Source organism: Mauremys reevesii, linkage group 27, assembly GCF_016161935.1.
Source record: "Mauremys reevesii isolate NIE-2019 linkage group 27, ASM1616193v1, whole genome shotgun sequence".
Classification (NCBI taxonomy): Eukaryota; Metazoa; Chordata; order Testudines; family Geoemydidae; genus Mauremys; species Mauremys reevesii.
In genome coordinates this window covers 4,066,552-4,087,167 of record NC_052649.1, presented here as the reverse complement: position 1 = coordinate 4,087,167, position 20,616 = coordinate 4,066,552, and the positions used below count along the sequence as shown (strand labels likewise).

General features: G+C 41.7%; 1 protein-coding gene and 1 long non-coding RNA gene across 2 annotated transcripts; both read right to left on the bottom strand.

Moving 5' to 3' along the window:
- Positions 1-7,276: 7,276 nt before the first annotated feature.
- LOC120392309 lies at positions 7,277-9,182 on the bottom strand. The gene is made up of 2 exons (XR_005591661.1): positions 8,611-9,182; positions 7,277-8,180 (listed from the first exon to the last, which is right to left on the bottom strand). It is a non-coding gene; the product is annotated as an uncharacterized LOC120392309 (long non-coding RNA).
- Positions 9,183-15,214: 6,032 nt separating this feature from the next.
- On the bottom strand, positions 15,215-18,119 carry HOXB13 (homeobox B13). Its single transcript, XM_039516864.1, has 2 exons — positions 17,398-18,119; positions 15,215-16,051 (listed from the first exon to the last, which is right to left on the bottom strand). The coding sequence occupies exons 1-2, from the start codon at positions 18,023-18,025 to the stop codon at positions 15,801-15,803; spliced, it is 879 nt and encodes a 292-aa protein (XP_039372798.1). The 5' UTR covers positions 18,026-18,119; the 3' UTR covers positions 15,215-15,800.
- Positions 18,120-20,616: the final 2,497 nt, after the last annotated feature.

The window sequence follows — 20,616 nt, the reverse complement described above, 5'->3', positions numbered from 1 at the left end:
CAAGTGGACAAAAAAGGCAAGCAGGCAACCCACCCCTCAACTTAGTGTTCCCCTGTTTTGGTTTGTGTTTTTTGTGTTTTGTTTGTGTATTTTTTTTTTTTGTATTTATTTGAGTATTATTAAAGAGTATTAGTTAAAGTTTGAGTATTTAGAAAGATATTATTTGAAAAATATTTTCAAATAGAATTTTATTTTTTTTAATTATTATTAAAAAAAAAAAAAATTAAAAAATTAAAAATTAAAATAAAAACATAAGAATGGCCATACCCAATCCTCCCTGCCCAATCTCCAGATCCTTCCACACCCACCACTGGGTTTCTGCATTTGTGTAATCCTAGGTTTAGTGGAATGTGCCGGAATGATGACTAGGCACAGACAACCAAAAAGGGGGCCAAAAGCTCTCCCATAAAAGACAAAAAATTGAGGATAAACAGCTGCATCAGCAGGAATGGATACCATGGACATTGGAGCCTCGCTGTACATTTGCAGACCCTCTGTAGATGGGCAGTTAGAGAGGAACAGAGAACAGGGGAGCTAATATTCCAAACACCAACATTTTGAAAGAACTTTAGCATTAGATTTATTTTTTAAGAGCATAAGTGAGAAAGCCAGACTGAAAAATTCTGGGAAAATTAAATTATTCCAGTTCCAAGATAATGGCTTTAATGGAGCTATGCCAATTAACCCCCCACTGAGGATCTGGCACAAATCATGGAAAGCATCTCAGATGCTATTCGGAAAGGCTGAGATTCCTAGGATGCAGGAGGAACTGGGCTCTAGTAATAGTTTGGAAGTTGACCATGCGAGTTATTGAAATAAGATGTCAAGGCCAGTCACGTTCAAGGAAAAAACTTGAATGGCTGCAACTACTAGACCCTGAGGCCTAAAACAGCAGAAAGGGCCCCTGAATAAGGAATACGAAAGACTAAAGCCTTATCTACAGGCCTGTGTAACTATAGGAGCAAACCCTCCTAGTGAAGATGCAGCTTATTTTACCAGTTCCTGGAACAAAATAAGCTCTACCAGCAAAAGGACTTTTTCTGACAATAGAACAGTATCTACACAAGGTTTTCACCAGCACTGCTATTTATGCAATGTTTCTTTTGTGTATTTGGTAGAGTGCACATTTGCTGCTAACTATACACATTTTATCTTTGTGTGAAGCACCTAGTCCAGGGGTGGCCAACCTGTGGCTCTGGAGCCACATGCGGCTCTTCAGAAGTTAATATGCGGCTCCTTGTACAGGCACCAACTCCGGGGCTGGAGCTACAGGCGCCAACTGTCCAATGTGCCCGGGGTGTGTGTGTGTGTGTGCTCATTGCTTAACTCCTGGCTCTGCCACAGGCCCTGCCCCCACTCCACCCCCTCCTCTGAGCCTGCCGTGTCCGCCCTCCTCCCCCACCCCCAGAGCCTCCTGCACACCAGGAAACAGCTGATTGAGAGGTGCGGGGAGGGAAGGGAGCAGCGCTGATCAGCGAGGCTGCTGGTGGGCAGGACGCGCTGATCGGGGGTGCTGCTGACTTATTACTGTGGCTCTTTGGAAATGTATGTTGGTAAATTCTGGCTCTTTCTCAGGCTCAGGTTGGCCACCCCGACCTAGTATATTTTGAGGCTGTCTGAAATAAGGAAGGAAAGAATGAATTGTAAGATCAAGAGTCTTTATCAGTGTGTGATAATACTTTAACCAGGGATTCCCATAAAAATTCCCTTACCTTGTTTCCCTGTGCTCAAAGAGAAGGGCTATGGAATCAATGTATTTGTTTTCTTATTTAAACAAAAGCACTTTCTCTTAATGATAACCATGGAGAGGTCACAGAACTGGGCATACAAACTTATATTACGAGTCACTTGTTGAAAATGTTTCTACTTTGTTCCTGAAAAAATATACAGAGCATATTGATAGTACAGCATAGCATCTCACTTTTGTGATCTGAAGATGGGAGGGCTGTGTGCGTGAAGAAGACCCTTTAGGTGAGTCTAAAGAATGAACATACCTTTTTCCCAGGGGAAAAAATGGACATTCAAGGCAATGTGATGCATACCAAAGGGGATAAAAATCATAGACGCATAGAACTGTACTGCTGCACAGGCACCCAAGAGGTCATCCCGTTCATCTGTCTGCATGGAGGCAAGATTAAATACTGGTCTTCAAATTTTTAAGAGTCCGAATGATGTAGACACCATGAAGACTGGTGCTATCTGAAAATAATAGATAGATTGGGGATGGGGCAAAACAGAGATCCACTTCCTGGACGCTACTGTGCTAATAAGCGATGGTCACATAAACACCACCCTATACTGGAAACCTACTGACCAATATATTTACCTACATGCCTTCAGCTTTCATCCAGATCACACCACATGATCCATTGTCTACTGCCAAGCTCTAAGATACATTTGCTCCAACCCCTCAGACAAACACCTACAAGATCTCTATCAAGCATTCTTACAACTACAATACCCACCTGCTGAAGTGAAGAAACAGATTGACAGAGCCAGAAGAGTATCCAGAAGTAACCTACTCCAGGACGGGCCCAACAAAGAAAGTAACAGAACGCCACTAGCCATCACCTTCAGCCCCCAACTAAAACCTCTCCAGAGCATCATCAAGGATCTACAACCTATCTTGAAGGACAATCTCTCACTCTCACAGACCTTGGGAGACAGGCCAGTCCTCACTTACAGACAACCCCCCAACCTGAAGCAAATACTCACTAGCAACCATACACCACACAATAAAAACATTAACACTATCCTTGCAACAAAGCCCATTGCCAACTCTGTCCACATATCTGTTCAGGGGACATTATCATAGGCCCTAATCACATCAGCCACACTATCAGAGGCTCATTCACCTGCACATCTACCAATGTGGTATATGCCATCATGCGCCAGCAATGCCTCTCTGCCATGTACATTGGCCAAATTGGACAGTCTCTACTCAAAAGAATGAATGGACACAAATCAGACATCAAGAATTATAACAGTCAAAAACCAGTCAGAGAACACTTCAACCTCCCTGGTCACTCAATTACAGACCTAAAAGTCGCAATTATTCAACAAAAAAACTTCAAAAACAAACTCCAACAAGAAACTGCAGAACTGGAATTAATTTGCAAACTGGACACCATTGAATTAGACTTGAATAAAGACTGGGAGCGGATGAGTCATTACACAAACTTAAAACTATTTCCCCATGTTAATTTTCCCCCTACTGTTACTCACACCTTCTTGTCAACTGCTTGAAATGGGCCACCCTGATTATCACTACAAAGGTTTTTTTTCTTCTGCTGATAATAGCCCACCTTAACCAATTAGTCTCATTAGAGTTGGTCTGGCAACACCCATTTTTTCACGTTCTCTGTATATATATATCTTCCTACTGTATTTTCCACTGCATGCATCTGATGAAGTGGACTTTAGCCCATGAAAGCGTACGCTCAAATAAATTTGTTAGTCTCTACAGTGCCACAAGTACTCCTCGTTCTTTTTACACCTGAACTTGCCATTCGGTTTGGTGGTGGAATTTTAACAAGAAGCACCTGGATGCCTTCCAGCCTAGCACTGGCCTTTATGGCTTTACACAAATTGTTAAACTTAACCAAGTACATCTGTTTACATATTGTTTCAAATGATTAGACGCTGTATAGTTTTTTCCACACAGTCTGAATGTAGCTAATCACACACCTCAATTTGACTTTTGCTGAGAAAACTTCAGGTTTTGCTGCACACTTTTGGTCTCTTTTTGCACTGTATCCTCTGAGTTATAGAATCAAAGTGTCTCCAACTTTGTTTTTTCTGCTGTAAGACAGAAATTACTGGACAGTAAAGGCATTCAATATAGAAAAGAATCTGTCTGTGTTGAATGTTATGAGTCCTGATGTCAGATTTGTGTCCATTTATTCTTTTGCATAGAGACTGTCCGGTTTGGCCAATGTACATGGCAGAGGGGCATTACTGGAATAAATGGACACAAATCTGACATCAGGAATCATAACATTCAAAAACCAGTTGGAGAACACTTAAATCTCTCTGGTCACTCAATAACAGACCTAAAAGTGGCAATTCTTTAACAAAAAAAACCTTCAGAAACAGACTCGAATGTGAAACTGCAGAACTGGAATTAATTTGCAGACTGGACACCATCAGATTAGGCCTGAATAAAGACGGGGAGTGATTGGGTCATTACAAAACCTAAACCTATTTTCCCCTACTGTTACTCACACCTTCTTGTCAACTGTCTGAAATGGACCACTCTCATTACCACGTCAAAAGTTATCTTTCCTCCCTTGGTATCCTGCTGTTAAGTGAATTGTCTCATTAGATTGAGCTCACATTTGGTAAGGCAACTCCCATCCTTTCATGTATTCATACCTGCTCCTGTATTTTCCACTTCATGCATCTGATGAAGTGGGTTCTAGCCCACAAAAGCTTATGCCCAAATAAATTTGTTAGTCTCTAAGGTGCCACAAGGACTCCTCATTGTTTTTGCTGATACAGACTAACACGGGTACCACTCTGAAACCTGTGACATACCGGATGATTAAAAGCTATGGAACCTAAAGCTTTCAAGTTCCAGTGTCCCATGCTTAATGGCGTGTGTTTTGAACCATTTCTGTGATGAAGGAAAAAGCATGTAATCTATTTTCCCCCCAATTTTCATATTTTACTGTATTTACTTATTTCACTTTGCAAATTTAGGTTAAATTAAATGTGGAATAAAAATAATACAATCACTTTTCAGATAAATTCTATGCAGGGCGAATACTGTGTGTGTGTGTGTGTGTGTGTGTGTGTGTGTGTGTGTGAGAGAGAGAGAGAGAGAGAGAGAGAGAGAGAGAGAGAGAGAGAGAGTGTTTTTCAGGTCTCTGAGCCAGATCCTATTCCCATGTACTTTTATAGACTAAGCTTTAATTTCACAGTATGGTATTTCTTCTAGACATTCTTTTGATATTGGAATGTTTCCAGATCTGAGGGCTTTTTTTCTTAACCCACCCCAATTTGAATAAATACTGGATTTCATGGAAATTCTGATTCTCTTACAATTATATTTTAAAGACGGGCATCAGATAATTTAATTTTAAGGGCCAATATCACCAAGTTTTAGGCCCTGATTCTGAAAAGTACTTTTTTACTTCCTTCAGTGACTAAAGTTTGACAGTTGCTTATGTACCTTGCCGAACAGTGTCTTTAAGGAGAAAAAATGCCAAATCTTATGTCCAAATTGTGTCTAAAAGGAATTACATACTATCAACAGCTGAATTACATTACTATAATGTTTCTTCTAGTATTACTTACTAGAAGATCTTCCAACATTTTAATTTGATTAAATGTGCAAAACATCTATCTTTCATTTTCAGCTGTTCACAATCAATTTTAAACACATATTTGTTCCTCTTGCATAGCACACAGGCTTGCGTTTATGCCTGTTACAATTATTTCTCATTAAGGAGATTATCAGTGTGTTATTCTACCTTTTTGCACACAACCTTAAAGCATTTAAGATTACCAGAACTGATTTAAAAAAAACAACTGCATGTAGCAAAAGAAATATATGATGATTTTGTTTACAGAGAGCATATCCAGGGGGCTGGGGTGAGAGGTTTTTCTAGCACGACTTTCTTGGTGGTTGTGACTGGTAGTTTTCCTTCTAATGCAATCAGTAAGACAGCGGAAGCACAAAATCAACCAATTTCACTGTGTCGTTCTGTTTATACATGTGCAATTGCATTTTATGCATCCTCTTTCTCACATGATAGCATGTTTAATGTGCTAAAGCAACATGCAGATGCAAACGCACCCGCAGCTGTAATGCAGAGTTGTTGTAGCAGTGTGGGTCCCAGGATATTAGAGAGACAAGGTGGGTGAGGCAATATCTTTTATTGAACCAACTTCTAGTAAGCTACACCACCTTGATATAGCTGCTTCTTATGAACCTGGCAGCGTTGAACGGGTTTCATATAAGGTGGTAGGCCCAACAGCAGCTAGCCACACTATAAAGGTGACACACTTAACTATTAATAATGGACTCTACAACCACAGGCATAAGGTCAGCGTTCTGATTGGCTACCGTGCTTTTGCGCCAGCGTGCAGCAGCTAAGGTGCTGCAGAGAAATGCATTTTGATTCATATTTTTTTCATAATGACTGTCTTATGGCACCCTCATGATCCAGAAAATGCACTAGTAGCTAAACATTATGCCGCAGAATGATCTAATGTTGACAAAATATGATGATGGTGTTGGTGTCTAAGAATTAATTTGCAACAAACGCCATGAAAGGGCCACCTGGTCTGCTGCAGGCGCCTGAAAATAACTGTGATCCCACTAATTTAATTTGTAGGCAGAAATAACTAACTCTCTTCATAATGTGAACTCATTTTCACATGAAGAACAACTAAAACTTCCCTTAAGCGTGTTAACCTGTCTCTGGCTATCCAGGTGCCTTTTCCACCTTAGTTTGTGCAATAAAAGCAAATCCATATAAAGAGAATTTTACAGACTTGGCTCTTATGAAAAGAAAATCCCTGTGGGAATTGTGAGGAAATGTCCCAGTGCAGAAAGCTAAAAGGATTTTTAACAGAGTGTGGGTGCCTCCGGACTCCTCCTTGTTTTTGTGGATACAGACTAACAAGGCTACCCCTCTGATACTTGATTCAAATAGAGTAATTTGTTGGGTTCTTACAAAATGAAATGATGGCCTTTACCCCCCTCCCCGGAAGAAAATCGTTTTTCTTTCTTCGTTGGGTCTTTCCTGGGAATTCCTTAAACTTCCAGGAGCACCTAAGGCACCTGATTTGTCTGCGGGTCACAGTTTTAAAATGCCACTATTCAGGCTACAACTTCCAAAGAAAGCAAGCCTTATTTGCACCGCGGAACTAATCATACAGCGCGCCGCGGCCTTTCGCCTGCGTCGCTTTTCCCGACCAAAAAAAAAGAAGATTGAAGGCGCAACTTTCTGCAGCAGGAGTAAGATGTGCTCCTGCTAACACCAGCCCTCTTTCATCATTGTCTAACCCGTATCAAAGGCAGATTTAAGGGAAACGGGATTGTTTACAAGATCTGACTCCGGTGCAATGGGCTGCATATTTTGGACCCAGTTCGACATCCCTGAACAACGCAGTTTTTATAAATAGATGCCTAAGACTGACATCGTAGATTGAAAACACCTCTGGGCGAAAACGCTCATTGATTTCCATGGGAGCTTGCTACATTCCCCCTGTCGCTGAATATACTGTGTCCACCATCTACCGATGAAAGAAAATGGCCGACACCGTCTTGATTGTCATTGTGTATTTTCCAATGACTGTACATTTTAAGATTTAAAACATCCCCACTGTTTAACTGATCGCAACAAAGAAAATACACTGAGGGCAAATCTGTCCTTGAAATTAACCCGTGTCTTGCTTCTATCCGTTGCAATGCAGAATGGATACGATACGTTACAATCCTCTATTTTATGTTTATATTCAACACAGGATCGCCTGCACTTGGAACTAACATGTATTGAATGTTCCTTAAGCGCAACCGATTGGCAAACCTTGTAGGTGTTCGAATTTTAAAACGGGGAGAAAATGACATATTTCATTTCAGTGCGCAGTGTGCAGTCTGCTACATCGGCGTTAGAATCTGATCAATCCGCTTTATTTCCCCTGGATGGTACATTTTATGCCAGTAGCCGGCAGTGGTGTCATTACTTATCAATGGCAATTCAGTTTGCAAACAATATTCTAATTTATTTGATTTCTTTTTGTTATTATCCAGCATTTAACTTGGGTAGCGGTCCTGGATTTGATATTCGGGGTGGAGAAAAATAGTTGCGTTGTCTCTCTTTGCATTATAACACACTAAAAAGACATTCCCCTGTAAATGTCTTGTTATAACGTTATTTAGTTTAGTTTCTCTGTGTTCAGATCATTACTGGAGGCAATTTTAAGCGCTTTCTTATTTAAGCTAAAATGATGGGACGATGCTCATCATCGTAACACTTAAGAAGGTCAATACCGTTTTGTGTTATTGCAAAATAAGTCTACTTTTGTAACTCAACTTGTAAATCGTCGAATAAAGATTTACCTTTGATTTCTCCTGACTGGGTTTGCTTGTGATTCTGTTAGGACTTGCAAAAGGGCTAAACACACACAGAGCAGTCAGGTTTCTTCTTTAATGGGATCTCTCAGGATGCCTGTGGGGGTCAAAGGAATGTTTACAACATGGAGTCAAGTTCAATGACAAAAACCTCTGCAGCAAAAAAAAAAAAAAAAATCCCAACCCCGCCTCGGTGTGCGGTGAGCGTGAACTTGAACAAAAGAAAGGAGCAGAAAGCTGGGAATGGAGAAAATACTCTACAAAGATGTTACCCCCTAGGGAAATATTTAATTTTCTCACATCCAACGGTATCCCTGATCATTTTAGTTAGAAAGAAAGAAAGAAAGAAAGAAAGAAAGAAAGAAAGAAAGAAAGAAAGAAAGAAAGAAAGAAAGAAAGAAAGAAAGAAAATGCCCACGTGTGTATGCACTTTGGGAAGCGCTTCCATGCAGATTTCAAAGATTTAAAATTAGCAAAGAAATTGGACCTGGGCCTTGATATATGAATGAACAGAGAATGTTCCTTACCAGATGTCTCTCTGGATTAAGAATATATATGGAGCCAATACTGTTTTCCCTTTCGCATCCAAGTCTCCCATTGTAGTTAATGGGAGTTTTGGGTGCACCAGCAAGGCGGGTCTGCGCCTTCCATGAGTGAAAAGAAAACAAACCCACAGAAATTAAAGTCCACACAAGCAGCATGGTGATCCCACCGTGGCACTGAGTTTGTAAATAGCACTGAATAACCATGATGGCCACTCTCAAGCCTGTGGAAGAGAATGAAAGTAAGTGACTGTTTCAAATGTATCTGCTGGACGTTAGACACGTTCCTACTAAAGTCATGTGGGGTTAACATCCTTCCCATGCCACTGGCCGCAGCCCGATCATTTGTTCCATTTCTGTATTTCACTTCATCGCAAGATCAGTCCATTAATAAGAAAGCGACGCATCTCTCAGTGAGAGCCCTCAACATTTGCAGGGTTGTTGTTGTTGTTGTTTTAAAAGATTCCCTAAGTTTTCCAGTAACTACAGGGGGAAAGGAAGTTTTTATTCTCCTCACGTGCCTTTGGAGTAGATATTTTGTCTTTGATTTCAGTGGAAGCAGGATCGAGCCTGTGTCATCTCAGTGCGTGCTTCAAATACCGCTTCTCAGATTCTGGGATGAGAGGAACGCAGGAGAACTGTTAGCTTTTTAAAAACAAACAAGAATCGGTGCAAGTTCTGGAAACTCTAGAAATGAATCTCTGTCCGCTTGCCAGCATGCAGCTAGGGTCCTATTTTTAAAAGGATCTAAGCTCGACTTTTAAAATAGCAGAACGAAAAAACAACAACAACAACAATAGAACCACAATGTTTATCTAATTTAAAATTCACAGTGATCGGCGCTGCAAAGCCATCGCTCTCAATGCAAGGCAGTTGGGATTTTCAGAAACACTTATATATTTGCGTGTTTATATGCATATATAAAAATGAAACAGAGTGGGGAAAAAAACATGAAAATATGCCAATAAAATGCAGGCGTTTTCTTGATATAAAGCTGGAAATTTGATCTTTAAAAACAATCAGTAACGATTATACTAAAGGCTTGTTTGAACTATATATACGAACACATAGGTAATTACATATGTAATTATTGTATACTGATGTATTCCAGTTTATATAATTATCTTAATTTTCACAATAGCTAAATTATTTTAGCATTAATTGTATATTCTAAACTTTAATTTCAGGGTCCCACGCTCTTTTATTGAATTCAACAGCCGAATTTATAAAGGGATGCGGTTTTGGTTCAAATATTTGAATGAAAGGCTCTGTCGGATGTGTTTTCATTAAGTGCGGTATAATGTCTTTTTTTAAGAAAAGAAGAAAATATGGTCACTGCTGTTTTTATCTGATTTTCGCCGGTTAAATCAGATAAGAAAAATATAGCGAAGCAGTGCTCCATAGAAAAGAAGATTTTTGAACCCAGTGTTATTTGAAATATTTTCAATAAGAGAAGGGGATTTTACTCTATCCCACTTAAATGGCTGCTGGCTCAGTTTTGGTTGAAGCGTTAGATTAAGAATATTTTGTCTCCACTTTAAAAAATCCGGAATTGTAGGTTTTGCATTTAGATTTGCAGAACTGGAATGACCCGCTTGATTTATTCTCATATTTCCTTGTCTCCTGGATAATGTTTTCGTGTCAACCGCAAAAATCCCCAAACTAAATAAACATTTCAGGAAAAGTGAAAAGCTGTCTGGTTATCCTAGTAACTGAAATACTGGTGAACTTGGGACATAAAGTGGTGCTAGACATCAGGCACCCAAGTGCATCACAAGGTACATTCTTTTCAACTCCAACATGTGTTGTATACACTGAATGCTTAGGAGAATCACCCTATTTTTTTTTCTTATTCCCCAAGTGGATTTTCTTCCCAAGCAGAGAGATTCATGTCTAGTCTACAATTAGATGAGGAAACAATAATGATCTTTTCCCAAGGATTCGTAGTTCTGTTTGTCTTTTCTCCTGGATCCCCTTCCATTTTCCCCTCTAGAGCTGACAACTTCTTATCGTGTTTGTCTCTTTTTCTTCCTTTCATATCCTTGTATAACAATTTTGCTCGGGTTTGGTTTTGTGGGGTAGTTGTTTTGTTTTGTTTCCCACAGCTCAGAGGATCCTGCTCACTCCGTCCCGCAGCCCCAAGTCAAAAAACCTGCCCAGCTATTTATCTTAAAGCGTTTCTTACCTTGCATGTACATGTGTATATGAGTGGACTGGGTAGACCTAACACACGTCAATCACTCTGGCTTGTCTAGGTTTCAAGTTAAATGGGAAAATCACTTTCAGCAGCCATTAGAGAGAAATCCAGAAAATTCTTCCTTCTCGGTGCGGGACGCAAGAAAGGGCATTCATTCTACCTGGAAAATTCTTTTTTCACCTTTTTTTAAATGTTTCCTCCCCCCACCCTTTTTTTTACAAGACTTCCAAGCGTTTTTTTCTGCGCTCGCCCTGTAAAGATCTTCATAACTCTCACCCTATTATTTAAAAGATCTTTTTTGAATTTTTCCTCCCACTGCATTTTTTTTCGTCTCAGTTCGAAGCGGATGTAACTGACGATAATATAGGAAGCGTAAAATCAGAGTGGTATATTTCAGGCGTGGAGCAACTCAGTTGTATAGAGTCGTGTGTGTGTGTGTGTGTGTGTGTGTGTGTGTGTGTGTGTGTGTGTGTGTGTGTGTGTGTGTGTGTGTGAAAATATCAAAACTAGGATACAGAAGTCCTTGCTCAAAGATGCCTCTTATACCTCTTATACGTATATGTGCGTGCGTGGGTTATAAACCACACAAGATCTTCCATGAAGGAGACCCTTGTACAAACCTTGTGTGCGTTATGGAATACATCAAGCATTGCGCCAAGGACCCCTCTGACACAAACAGGTAGGCAGGTAGCCCATTGTTAGAAACCAAACCCTCGCGTGACCTCCACCATATTGTACCGTGCGCTTCTGCCGAATCTATTTGCATTGAATAAATTAAAGCAACCCGTTAATTAAATCGCTATGCTTGTCTCGCCAACCAGGTTTCCATTAAATAGATCTCAGACTAGATATAAAAGCGAATATACCTGAATGCAAATTTCGGGAGATTTCTAGCGTTTTCCATGCCCCAGAAGTTCAGAAATGATTAAAGTGCTGCGCTTAGAAAGGATCCTAAATCAAATATTAATGAAGGCGGGGATAATGGTAATTTGATTGATTACATTATTGCTCACGGGTGTTTTGGCTTGTTTATTTTAGATTCCGGGGGGGGGGAGGAAATATATGATCAATGGCTTTAATCCTGTAGGATACATAGAAGGAACCTTTAGGAGATGCATCCCTTCCCAAACATACGTAAAAGTCTTGATTTCCTCTAATTAATTGATTAGCCAAGAGCGATTCCAAACGCCAGAAGACCAGACAAAATGGGGGTTTCTAAATTGAACCCACAGGGGCCAGTATTTTGGTTTGCTGAGTCTCTGAAACCCATTGTTTCAAGGTATTGGAGATATAATTCCCAGCCCATTATTTTGCTTTAGAATGTCAACCGCACCCAACTCATTCACTGGAAGAAAGCGGATTGCACATATGTGGCTCAGACCCATGCCTGGACGCTAGCTTCCATCAAAGGCATTTTCTGCCTGATTCTTCACTTTTTTTCCTTCTTTCTGTCTTGCAAGCCAGGAAGCAATTCTTCTGCCCTGCCTAGAAACCGCTCTTCCTGACCTGCTTGCTCGTGATGTTTTGTAAGTAACAAAGGAAAGTGCTGGTAAATTGGGGTTAAGTTCAGTCGCTTCAGAGAGACTAAATAAACCACCACGAAGCCCATATCTTGACGGCTGCACTGCATTCTCCAGTGAATCAGATTCTGATCTCACTGGTGTAAACCCGGAGTTATTCCGGATGTTCATCGGGGTAACTCAGAGCAGAATTTGGACCGAGGCTAGCAGCAAAGCACTCCGGATTCCAGTGGACCCCTGCATCCCTGCCCTAGTGTCAATATTTCAGCTGCCAAGTTAGAGATCTGCTTCGCCTGCTCATTCGTCGCTCTGGAAATGGGCTGATGTTTAAACACGTACTTCTATCTGTGTCCTGATATACCAGAGGAGAGAAATGTTCTGTATTTGTGTGTAGGTATTTCTTTGGTATATGCCTGTGTATCTTTGTATGTCTCTGTCTGAACGTGTTTGTGTGCACGTGTTTTGACGTGTATGGCTGTGGCTTGTTTGTATGTTTGCATGTTTCTGTGTATGTGATTGTGTGTGGATGTCTGTGTGGGTCTCTCTCTCTTTGTGTGTGTGTGTATATATATATATATATTTGTATGACTGTGTGTAATTGTTTGTGTGTGTGTGTGAGCGCGCGAATACAGATTCCTGCACCAGGAATTTCCATAGTGTTGAGCTTTCTTATTTTTTGTCCCCGGGACGCCCGATAAGAGAAACTCAAATCTCGAAATAGACAAAACATACAGACACCGTGAGATGGGCACTGCGCTCTGAATTTTACAAGGCAAGACCTACCTCATGCCACCTTTTACACTAGCAAACAGAAGATGGAGCTCTTGGACTTCTAATAAGCAGGCGCCTGTTTAACACCAATCTCTAAACGTCTTCTGATCCTAGGAGGCTCTTTCCTAATTATTCGTGGGGAGGCGGGGGGGGGGATGCTCAGAGTCAAGGTCACTGCTGCCTAATGGTGTAGGGAACTCGGTCTCAGAGGTCAAAGTTAAGGGCTGAGTTATTGTGGCTCAGAGAAGGCCCCTCCCACTCGCAGCTGGGAGCTCCACCTCTGGAGAGTTGAGAGAGACAGACATTTGCTCCTCCCCCCTTCCAGCCATCCACTCTCCCTTCGATCATCCGTATCACAACCACCTCTAGGTTGTTGCCATCAGTACTGACTGAGCAAGAGAGTTTGATCACCGCCCCCCCCCCATCCACCTATCGCACCTGGGCTTCCTCCCACCAGCCACTCGTGGAAAATCAAATGTCACAATCTTGTTTGGCTTTTTTGCGTGGTTTTTTTTTCCACCATCAACATTCACTCATTCCTGGGGGAGTCGGGGCACACAAGTTTACTACGCAGTTATACTGACATGTGTAAGAGCAGGGGGAAAGTACAAGCACTGGGGAAATAGATTAATTATTACTAATTGCAACACACACACACAGATATTTCTGCCCAATCTATTAACCCTACGCTTTATATTTATGGGACTGCATTTAAGGTATTTCCCTCGAGTCAGGGTTCACAGATTGAAGATTATGGCATCTTGTAAATATGAGAAATACACCATCAAAAGGAAGAACAAAGGGAAGCTGTTAAACAATGGTCTGTCATTATTTAGGATACACGCGGTGAGCTGAGTGGGTAGGGCTTCCCCCCCCCCCCCAGAAAAGTGGGGGAGACAGAGGACATTTTGTATTTGACTCGCCTCTACATAAAACGAAAGTGCCAGTCGCTAGAGTCAAGTTCAAATACATCCGTGGTGGAGGAATCACTGCTGGAAGCTTCTTCCTCTAAATACTGAAAAGATTCTGTATGATGTACTTTAAATTAAAAAAAGCAATTAATATACCAGTTGCTTCTCTGAAATCGTACCCCAAACCCTAACAGATAAAATAAGCTTACAGGTCTAGCAATATTATTTCATTATGTTGTTACAGGCCTTTTTTACAAAGTCTCACATTATCTAACACTGGTATTATACCGGGGATCCTTTCAGCATATGGTATCAAATGTACGAATATGACGGGATATTATGAAGAGACGGCGAGGGATATGTATAAATATATACACATAGTACACAACTGTATCTGTGTGTATGTCCGTATACATATATACATAGAGTTGTGTGTATGTGTATCTAAATAAACGCACTCCTATATTTATACGCACTCATGTATGCACATACACATATATACAAGCATTTATGCACACAGACATTATTATATTACATACATTTATGTATAAATGTGTGTACATACGTATGCGTGTAAATATATATGACAAACATAATGTATGCACGTGTGTATGTATATATATATATATATATATGCCTTGTACACACATATATACATACATAGATCACATACATGACTATATATAAATTCACACGACTATAAATATATATTCAGTCATGTGTCTTTGTATATAAGCATCTATATGATTTACACATACATATATGTGTGTATGTATATATATAGTTGTATATATAGTTGTAACTATATATATATATAGTGTATATATATAGTTGTATACATACACACTTGAGTATTATATATATTCGGTAGTGAGTGTATTTATATATAAGCATATTTATGAATGCAAACGTGTATAAATGTGTATGTTCATATATACGTCTGTATATTCAGTCACATGTGTGTATTCATATCTAACTATATCTAACTATATATAACTATATATATATAACTATATATATAACTATAACTATATATATAACTATATAACTATAACTATATATAACTATAACTATATAACTATATAACTATATAACTATATATATATAACTATATAACTATATAACTATAACTAAACTATAACTATATATATATATATCAGACTGTAGTTGATAAGACTAATTTTCTCCTGACACCTAAGTCTTTAAGAAATCGTTAAAACGATTCCCTTTACAAATGCCTCAACTCCACAGCGGAGGAGTTTGCAATCTACCGGGCGAGTCTGGTGCACACGCGGAACGCGACGCCACTCAGAGCCTTCTTACGCATTTGGAATTTATTAATTCGGTTCATTGAGGCGGTTTTCTAAAGCGCTCTCGGGAGCGGAGCCCCTACAAAGAGACAGCGACAGAGAGACGAGGACGTTCATGTCGCACTAGAAGGCAAACGGGCAAACAGCACACACTGCGCTACAGACAGACGGGGTCACGTCGCGTCTTCCTCAATCATCGGCATTTACAGGGGGGTTTAACTTATGAAAGGATCGACAACAAGGCCATAGAGATGAAGCACCGAAAAGCGCGTCCTTCGCCTGGATTCACTGGGAGGGAGCTGGCGGGCGTGGGGCGGGGGCGGGTGTGTGCAGATAAGTCAAATTTCCAAGTGATGACCCCCCCACCCCCCCTCATTGTTTTTTCTTTACATCTCAGGCCCACACAGATCCAACAGCGGAGCAGGGGCGGTTGTGTTGTCACGACAGGGTTGTTGTCCTTGTTGCTTCACGGGGTACTGCTCGCTTTGACTTTGGCCCCCACTTTTTTCTCTTTCACCCGCCTGTTCTGAAACCAGATGGTGATCTGTCTCTCCGTCAGGTTGGTGGCGGCGGCGATCTTCCGCCTCTTGTCCTTGGTGATGAATTTGCTGCTGGCGTATTCCTTCTCCAGCTCCTTCAGCTGCCCCTTGCTGTAGGGAACCCTCTTCTTGCGACCCCGGCGGAAGGAACAGGCGTCCGGCGGGGGCTGGCCCACATCTGAGCGCGGAGAAAGAACAGAGCTTAGGGCCGGGGAGAAAGCCCAGCTGGACGCACAGGGGCCGGGGAAAGAGACAAGAACGCTGCAGCTAGGGCGTGTAACTGACCAACGCCAACACTTCCCCCCACCCCCTCCTTCCTTTCTTTCTCCTGGATAAAGTGGCCAGGACTTGCCTGATTCTACTGGGTGCCCAGAGAAATCTCGCTCCGGTCGCTGCGCTACCTGCTTTTACTTTCAAATATGGCTCCTTTTCTCTTCTATCCCGTTCCAGTGGGCTCCCTCCTCTAAATGGGACAACGAAGCCTCCCTTTACTTTTCTAGAATGAGTTCATCACCATTCAATTACCCTGCCCTGCTTTTTTAGTAAACAAAAAAAAAAAAAAGTCAAAGAAGTTGCCAGGCTCGCTGCTGGAACTGAATCACATTAATACCCATTTACTCGCTTAGAATTGAGGCCTATTCCAAAGCATATGTTTGAAGGGGTGTGTGTGTGTATTTTTCCCCTTCAGACATGTACCTTGCAATACGGGGCATTCTAAGTGTGTGCCACACACTTAGAATGCCCCGTATTGCAAGGTACATTCTAAGTGTGTACACACACACACACACACACTTAGAATGCCCCGTATTGCAAGGTACATGTCTGAAGGGGAAAATATGTACACACACCTACACACACACCCCTATTCAAACATATACTTTGGAATAGGCCTCAATTCTAAGCGAGTAAATAGGTATTAATGTGATTCGGTTCCAGCAGGAAGCCTGGCAACTTATTTGACTTTTTTGTGTGTGTGTGTGTGTACACACTTAGAATGCCCCATATTGCAAGGTACATGTCTGAAGGGGAATAACACACGCGCACACACACACACACTTAGAATGTCCCATATTGCAAGGTACATGTCTGAAGGGGAATAACACACACACACACACACACACTTGCTTAGATTGTGGCATCTTGCGGAGTGCATTCTTGCACCAAAATAATATCGATGCGTTTACTTGCTTACACTGCCGTGTTGCAGAGAACCTTCTTAAATCAGAATCAATCCTGGAGTCTATTTAGTTGCTTCTTAGACCGCGTTAGGTGTGCAGAGTTCTGTGCATTATTACATCAGGATTATATCGGTAGCCTTCTATTTGTTTGGAGTGTGACACGTTGCCACTGTACATCCCTGACCTGGAATATCCACATCTGAAAACTTCTTTATAGATCCCTTCCTCGTTCCACACTAGAGCAACCATTTCAGCAAAGTCACCTGCCTGGCACATCCGTCTACCTAAAGCTTCCGAGAGAGGCGCCTTAAGCCGAGAAAGCAGGGCAAGGGGTTGGGGACATTACCTGCAAAGGCAGATTTCCAGAAGTGCCCAGCCTGGCTTTGATCTTTGGGGCAACACATCTGGCTGTTCCAACCGCTGGTTAAAGCCCACGGCTGGTGGTAACTGTCCACGGGTAAAAGAGTCTCGTGCCTGGGCTCTCCCGGCCCACCTATGGTCTGAACTACAGAAACGTCCAGGTAGGGCTGGTAAGGGCCTGCGTAGCCGGGGTAGAAAGCCAGCTCTGTCGGTCGGGTCTGGTAGTCATCAGCCGGCGCTGGGGTGTCCATATATTTCTCTGCAGAGTAGCTGGACTGGGGGCAAGGTTTCAGCGAGCTCCTGGCAACCCGACAGGAATAATAACCGCTGCCGAAATATCCATAAGGTAAAGGCGGGGTGGTGGAGGAACTCTGGGGGATAGCAGGGCACGGAATGCATTGCTTGGAGGGATCCCCGGGGCCTGCACTGGGAGCATCCAGGGTGGCGTAGGTAGACCCCTGCATCAAGGCAGGAGGAGGGGGCCCTCCCAAGGCAGAGTGAGCCACCAGATTCCTGCACTGGCTTGCAGCAAAACTGCCCGCCCCCATGAGCCCCTCCATGGTCTTGGTGCTTTCATCCAGCTCCTCGGCGCGTGCGAAAGTCCCCGGGTCCATGCAGCGTGGCTTGCAGGCCGGTGCATTGGTCAGACCACACTCCGCAGCATTTGGGCTCTGGGAGGGACGGCTCCTAATCTTTTTAAAAGGCTGGGAACTGCAGAGGAGGCTGCATTTCCTCCAGCCAAGCTGCTCTGACGCAAACTACGTGGCTCTCCCATCCGAGTTACTCATTGGCTGCTGAGAACCCACTGGAGAAGTGAAGGGGGAAGGGAAGAGAAGGAAAAAAACATTCGAATAGTCTTATTGCGAAAATGCTTTTATTCCAGTTGTGGGAAAAATAAACCTCTGCACAAGCGATAGGCTAAACAAAATCAAACGGGTAGCGGGGGAGTTTTTGCTTTTCAAACTGCATTTTACCGAGAAGGAGCTGGGAATATACGAATATTCCCAGTGAGAAAAAATCTAAGGTGAAATGGAATGACTGTAATTCATTGTCTACGCTCTTTCAGGCAGATCTGCTTTTGCACTAGAAACTACACTTAAAAAAAACAAACAAGACAAAAACTATACCTAGGCAGGAATATTTTCCCCATGAGGAGACAGAACAATTGTCCGAACATGTTAAGAAATCAGAATCTCGTTGTTTCTGAAACTTTAGAAGTCCTTAGAATGACTTCTGTCTTATTTAGAATAAAGTTAGAATAACTGGAGAAGTTAATATAGGCCTTCGCATGTTGGTGCAGTTCATAACGGCTCTCCAAAACCGCACTGTTTTCTGACTGTTTCATCGCTAAGAGTGTGTGGCTCTCTTTCCCCCTCTCTCTGGCTGAAAATGTTCATTCAATTATTTTTGATTTTTTTAAAATATGTTTTTTATTTAAAACAGCGAGCGAGCGAGAGGGTTTACATAACAATTGTAAAAGACAATGGTCTCCTGGGAGGGAAAGAATGAAGAGACAGGGAGGGGAAGGCCATGAAGGAAAGGGTGGGAGCAATCAGCAATGCTACAAAATACTGGGTCTGCCATATAATTGCAAAAGCTCAAAACTCCTCTTGCACTAACTATGTGCAGAAGGAAAGTCTGGGAGGATTTTTTTTTTTAAGAGCTGCATTAATCCACACCAGACACAGCCTTTTCTTATTTTCACTGGGTGGTGGCATGGCACTGAACGCTGTCTCAGCTAACATAACTGCACTTTTAAAGAAAATCGAGGTTTTCAATGAGAGCTGCTTACAGACGAGCTGCCTCGGGATCTGGAAGAGTTTCTGAGCGAGTAAATAGTTCGGGCATGCACTGCCAGAGAAGTTTGGAAAAGTTTTTTGAATGAATACACAATTCAGACGTAGGTGTGTGTACCAGACAGAGGAACAGAGTATCTAACGTTTTTGAACGAATAAATAATATATATACACACCCTCTCTCATACAGACACACGTCTCTGATTTATGAATTCATCCGAAATTTTTCCAGATCTCTGTGTTTTCCTCTCTCGTACACACGTGAATAAATAATTGTGTATCTGCAATGCTGCACATATACCCTCACACACAAATATGTGTCTGTTTTTCCTTCAAAAAAAGCCGTTTGGTTGAAACTTATTCCACTTCGCCTGTTTTTTTGCCCAGAGGAGAGTGTTCATAAAACCACGCGCATTTCCAGACACGCTTGCCTCACATGACTATTTGAGGTTAGTCTGAGTGGATTTTGTTCTTTTAGGTTTATTTTTATTTTTAATGTGCAAAGAGAAAGTTTTGGAACGCTGAACCGCCCTATGGGGAGACTTCTGCTTTCGATTACAAATCTTAAACCGCCCCGTCCTGAGACTTTAACAATCAAATAATAACACAGGTTTTAACCATGTCCCAGAGTTTTAAAAAAAATAAGAATATTTTAAACATAGGGATGGGCACATCAGAAATAAAGCGAGGCTGCTAATGAGGGAATGGATTAAAAGGAGGTCTTGAGCGCGCATTCGTCCAAGTAAATTTTCAAACGTCTAGTCGCTCAAATCTTTAAAACGTCCACGGATTTTAAATTATGGCTTTGTTCTTAGCACTGTTCGGAGGCTGGCTTTTCTTATACAATGTCTTGCGCTGTGTAATTTATTGCAACCATATTTTGGGGGCATTTGCCATAGCTCTGGTCTCTGACAAAAGCTTTAAATAATCATTAGTTGTAAGCCAAAAACATGACATCCTTACCCAAAAAATCAGTTTAGCAAAGGAATTCAAAAGAAAGGCTTGTTTCCAATAATCTCTCTCTCGTCTATCTATATACCCCTATGTGTGTGTGTGTGTATGTGTGTGTGTGTCCGATTAATTAGCTATTTTAGATCAATGACGGAATGAGACATTATCTTTGCAGTTAACCATGATCACGGGCAAGTTCTCTGCTTTACTCACACGAGGAACCCATTTTAAATAAAGGATTCAGACAAGCGGAGTCCGGCCCTGAAACTCTCAGGCAGAATTCACTGCGGAAAGTCATTTAATGTATTTAAAAACGTAAGGGGGTGGGGGGGAAAGAAGGTCCTGTCCTTCTCCCATCGAAATCAACGATAAATTTTATTTTGCAACTGGACTCGGAGACAGCAGGATTGGGCTCTAGGTTCACCACACACACGAAATCTGGAGATCAAAACAGGGCC

What these genes read in the sequence shown, in the direction of transcription:
- HOXB13 (XM_039516864.1), bottom strand. Translation starts at nt 18,025, where the DNA reads ATGGACCCGGGGACTTTCGCACGCGCCGAGGAGCTGGATGAAAGCACC. An exon ending in CTGGAAATCTGCCTTTGCAG is followed by an intron (nt 16,052 to 17,397) that starts GTAATGTCCCCA and finishes CTCCGCGCTCAG; the next exon opens with ATGTGGGCCAGCCCCCGCCG.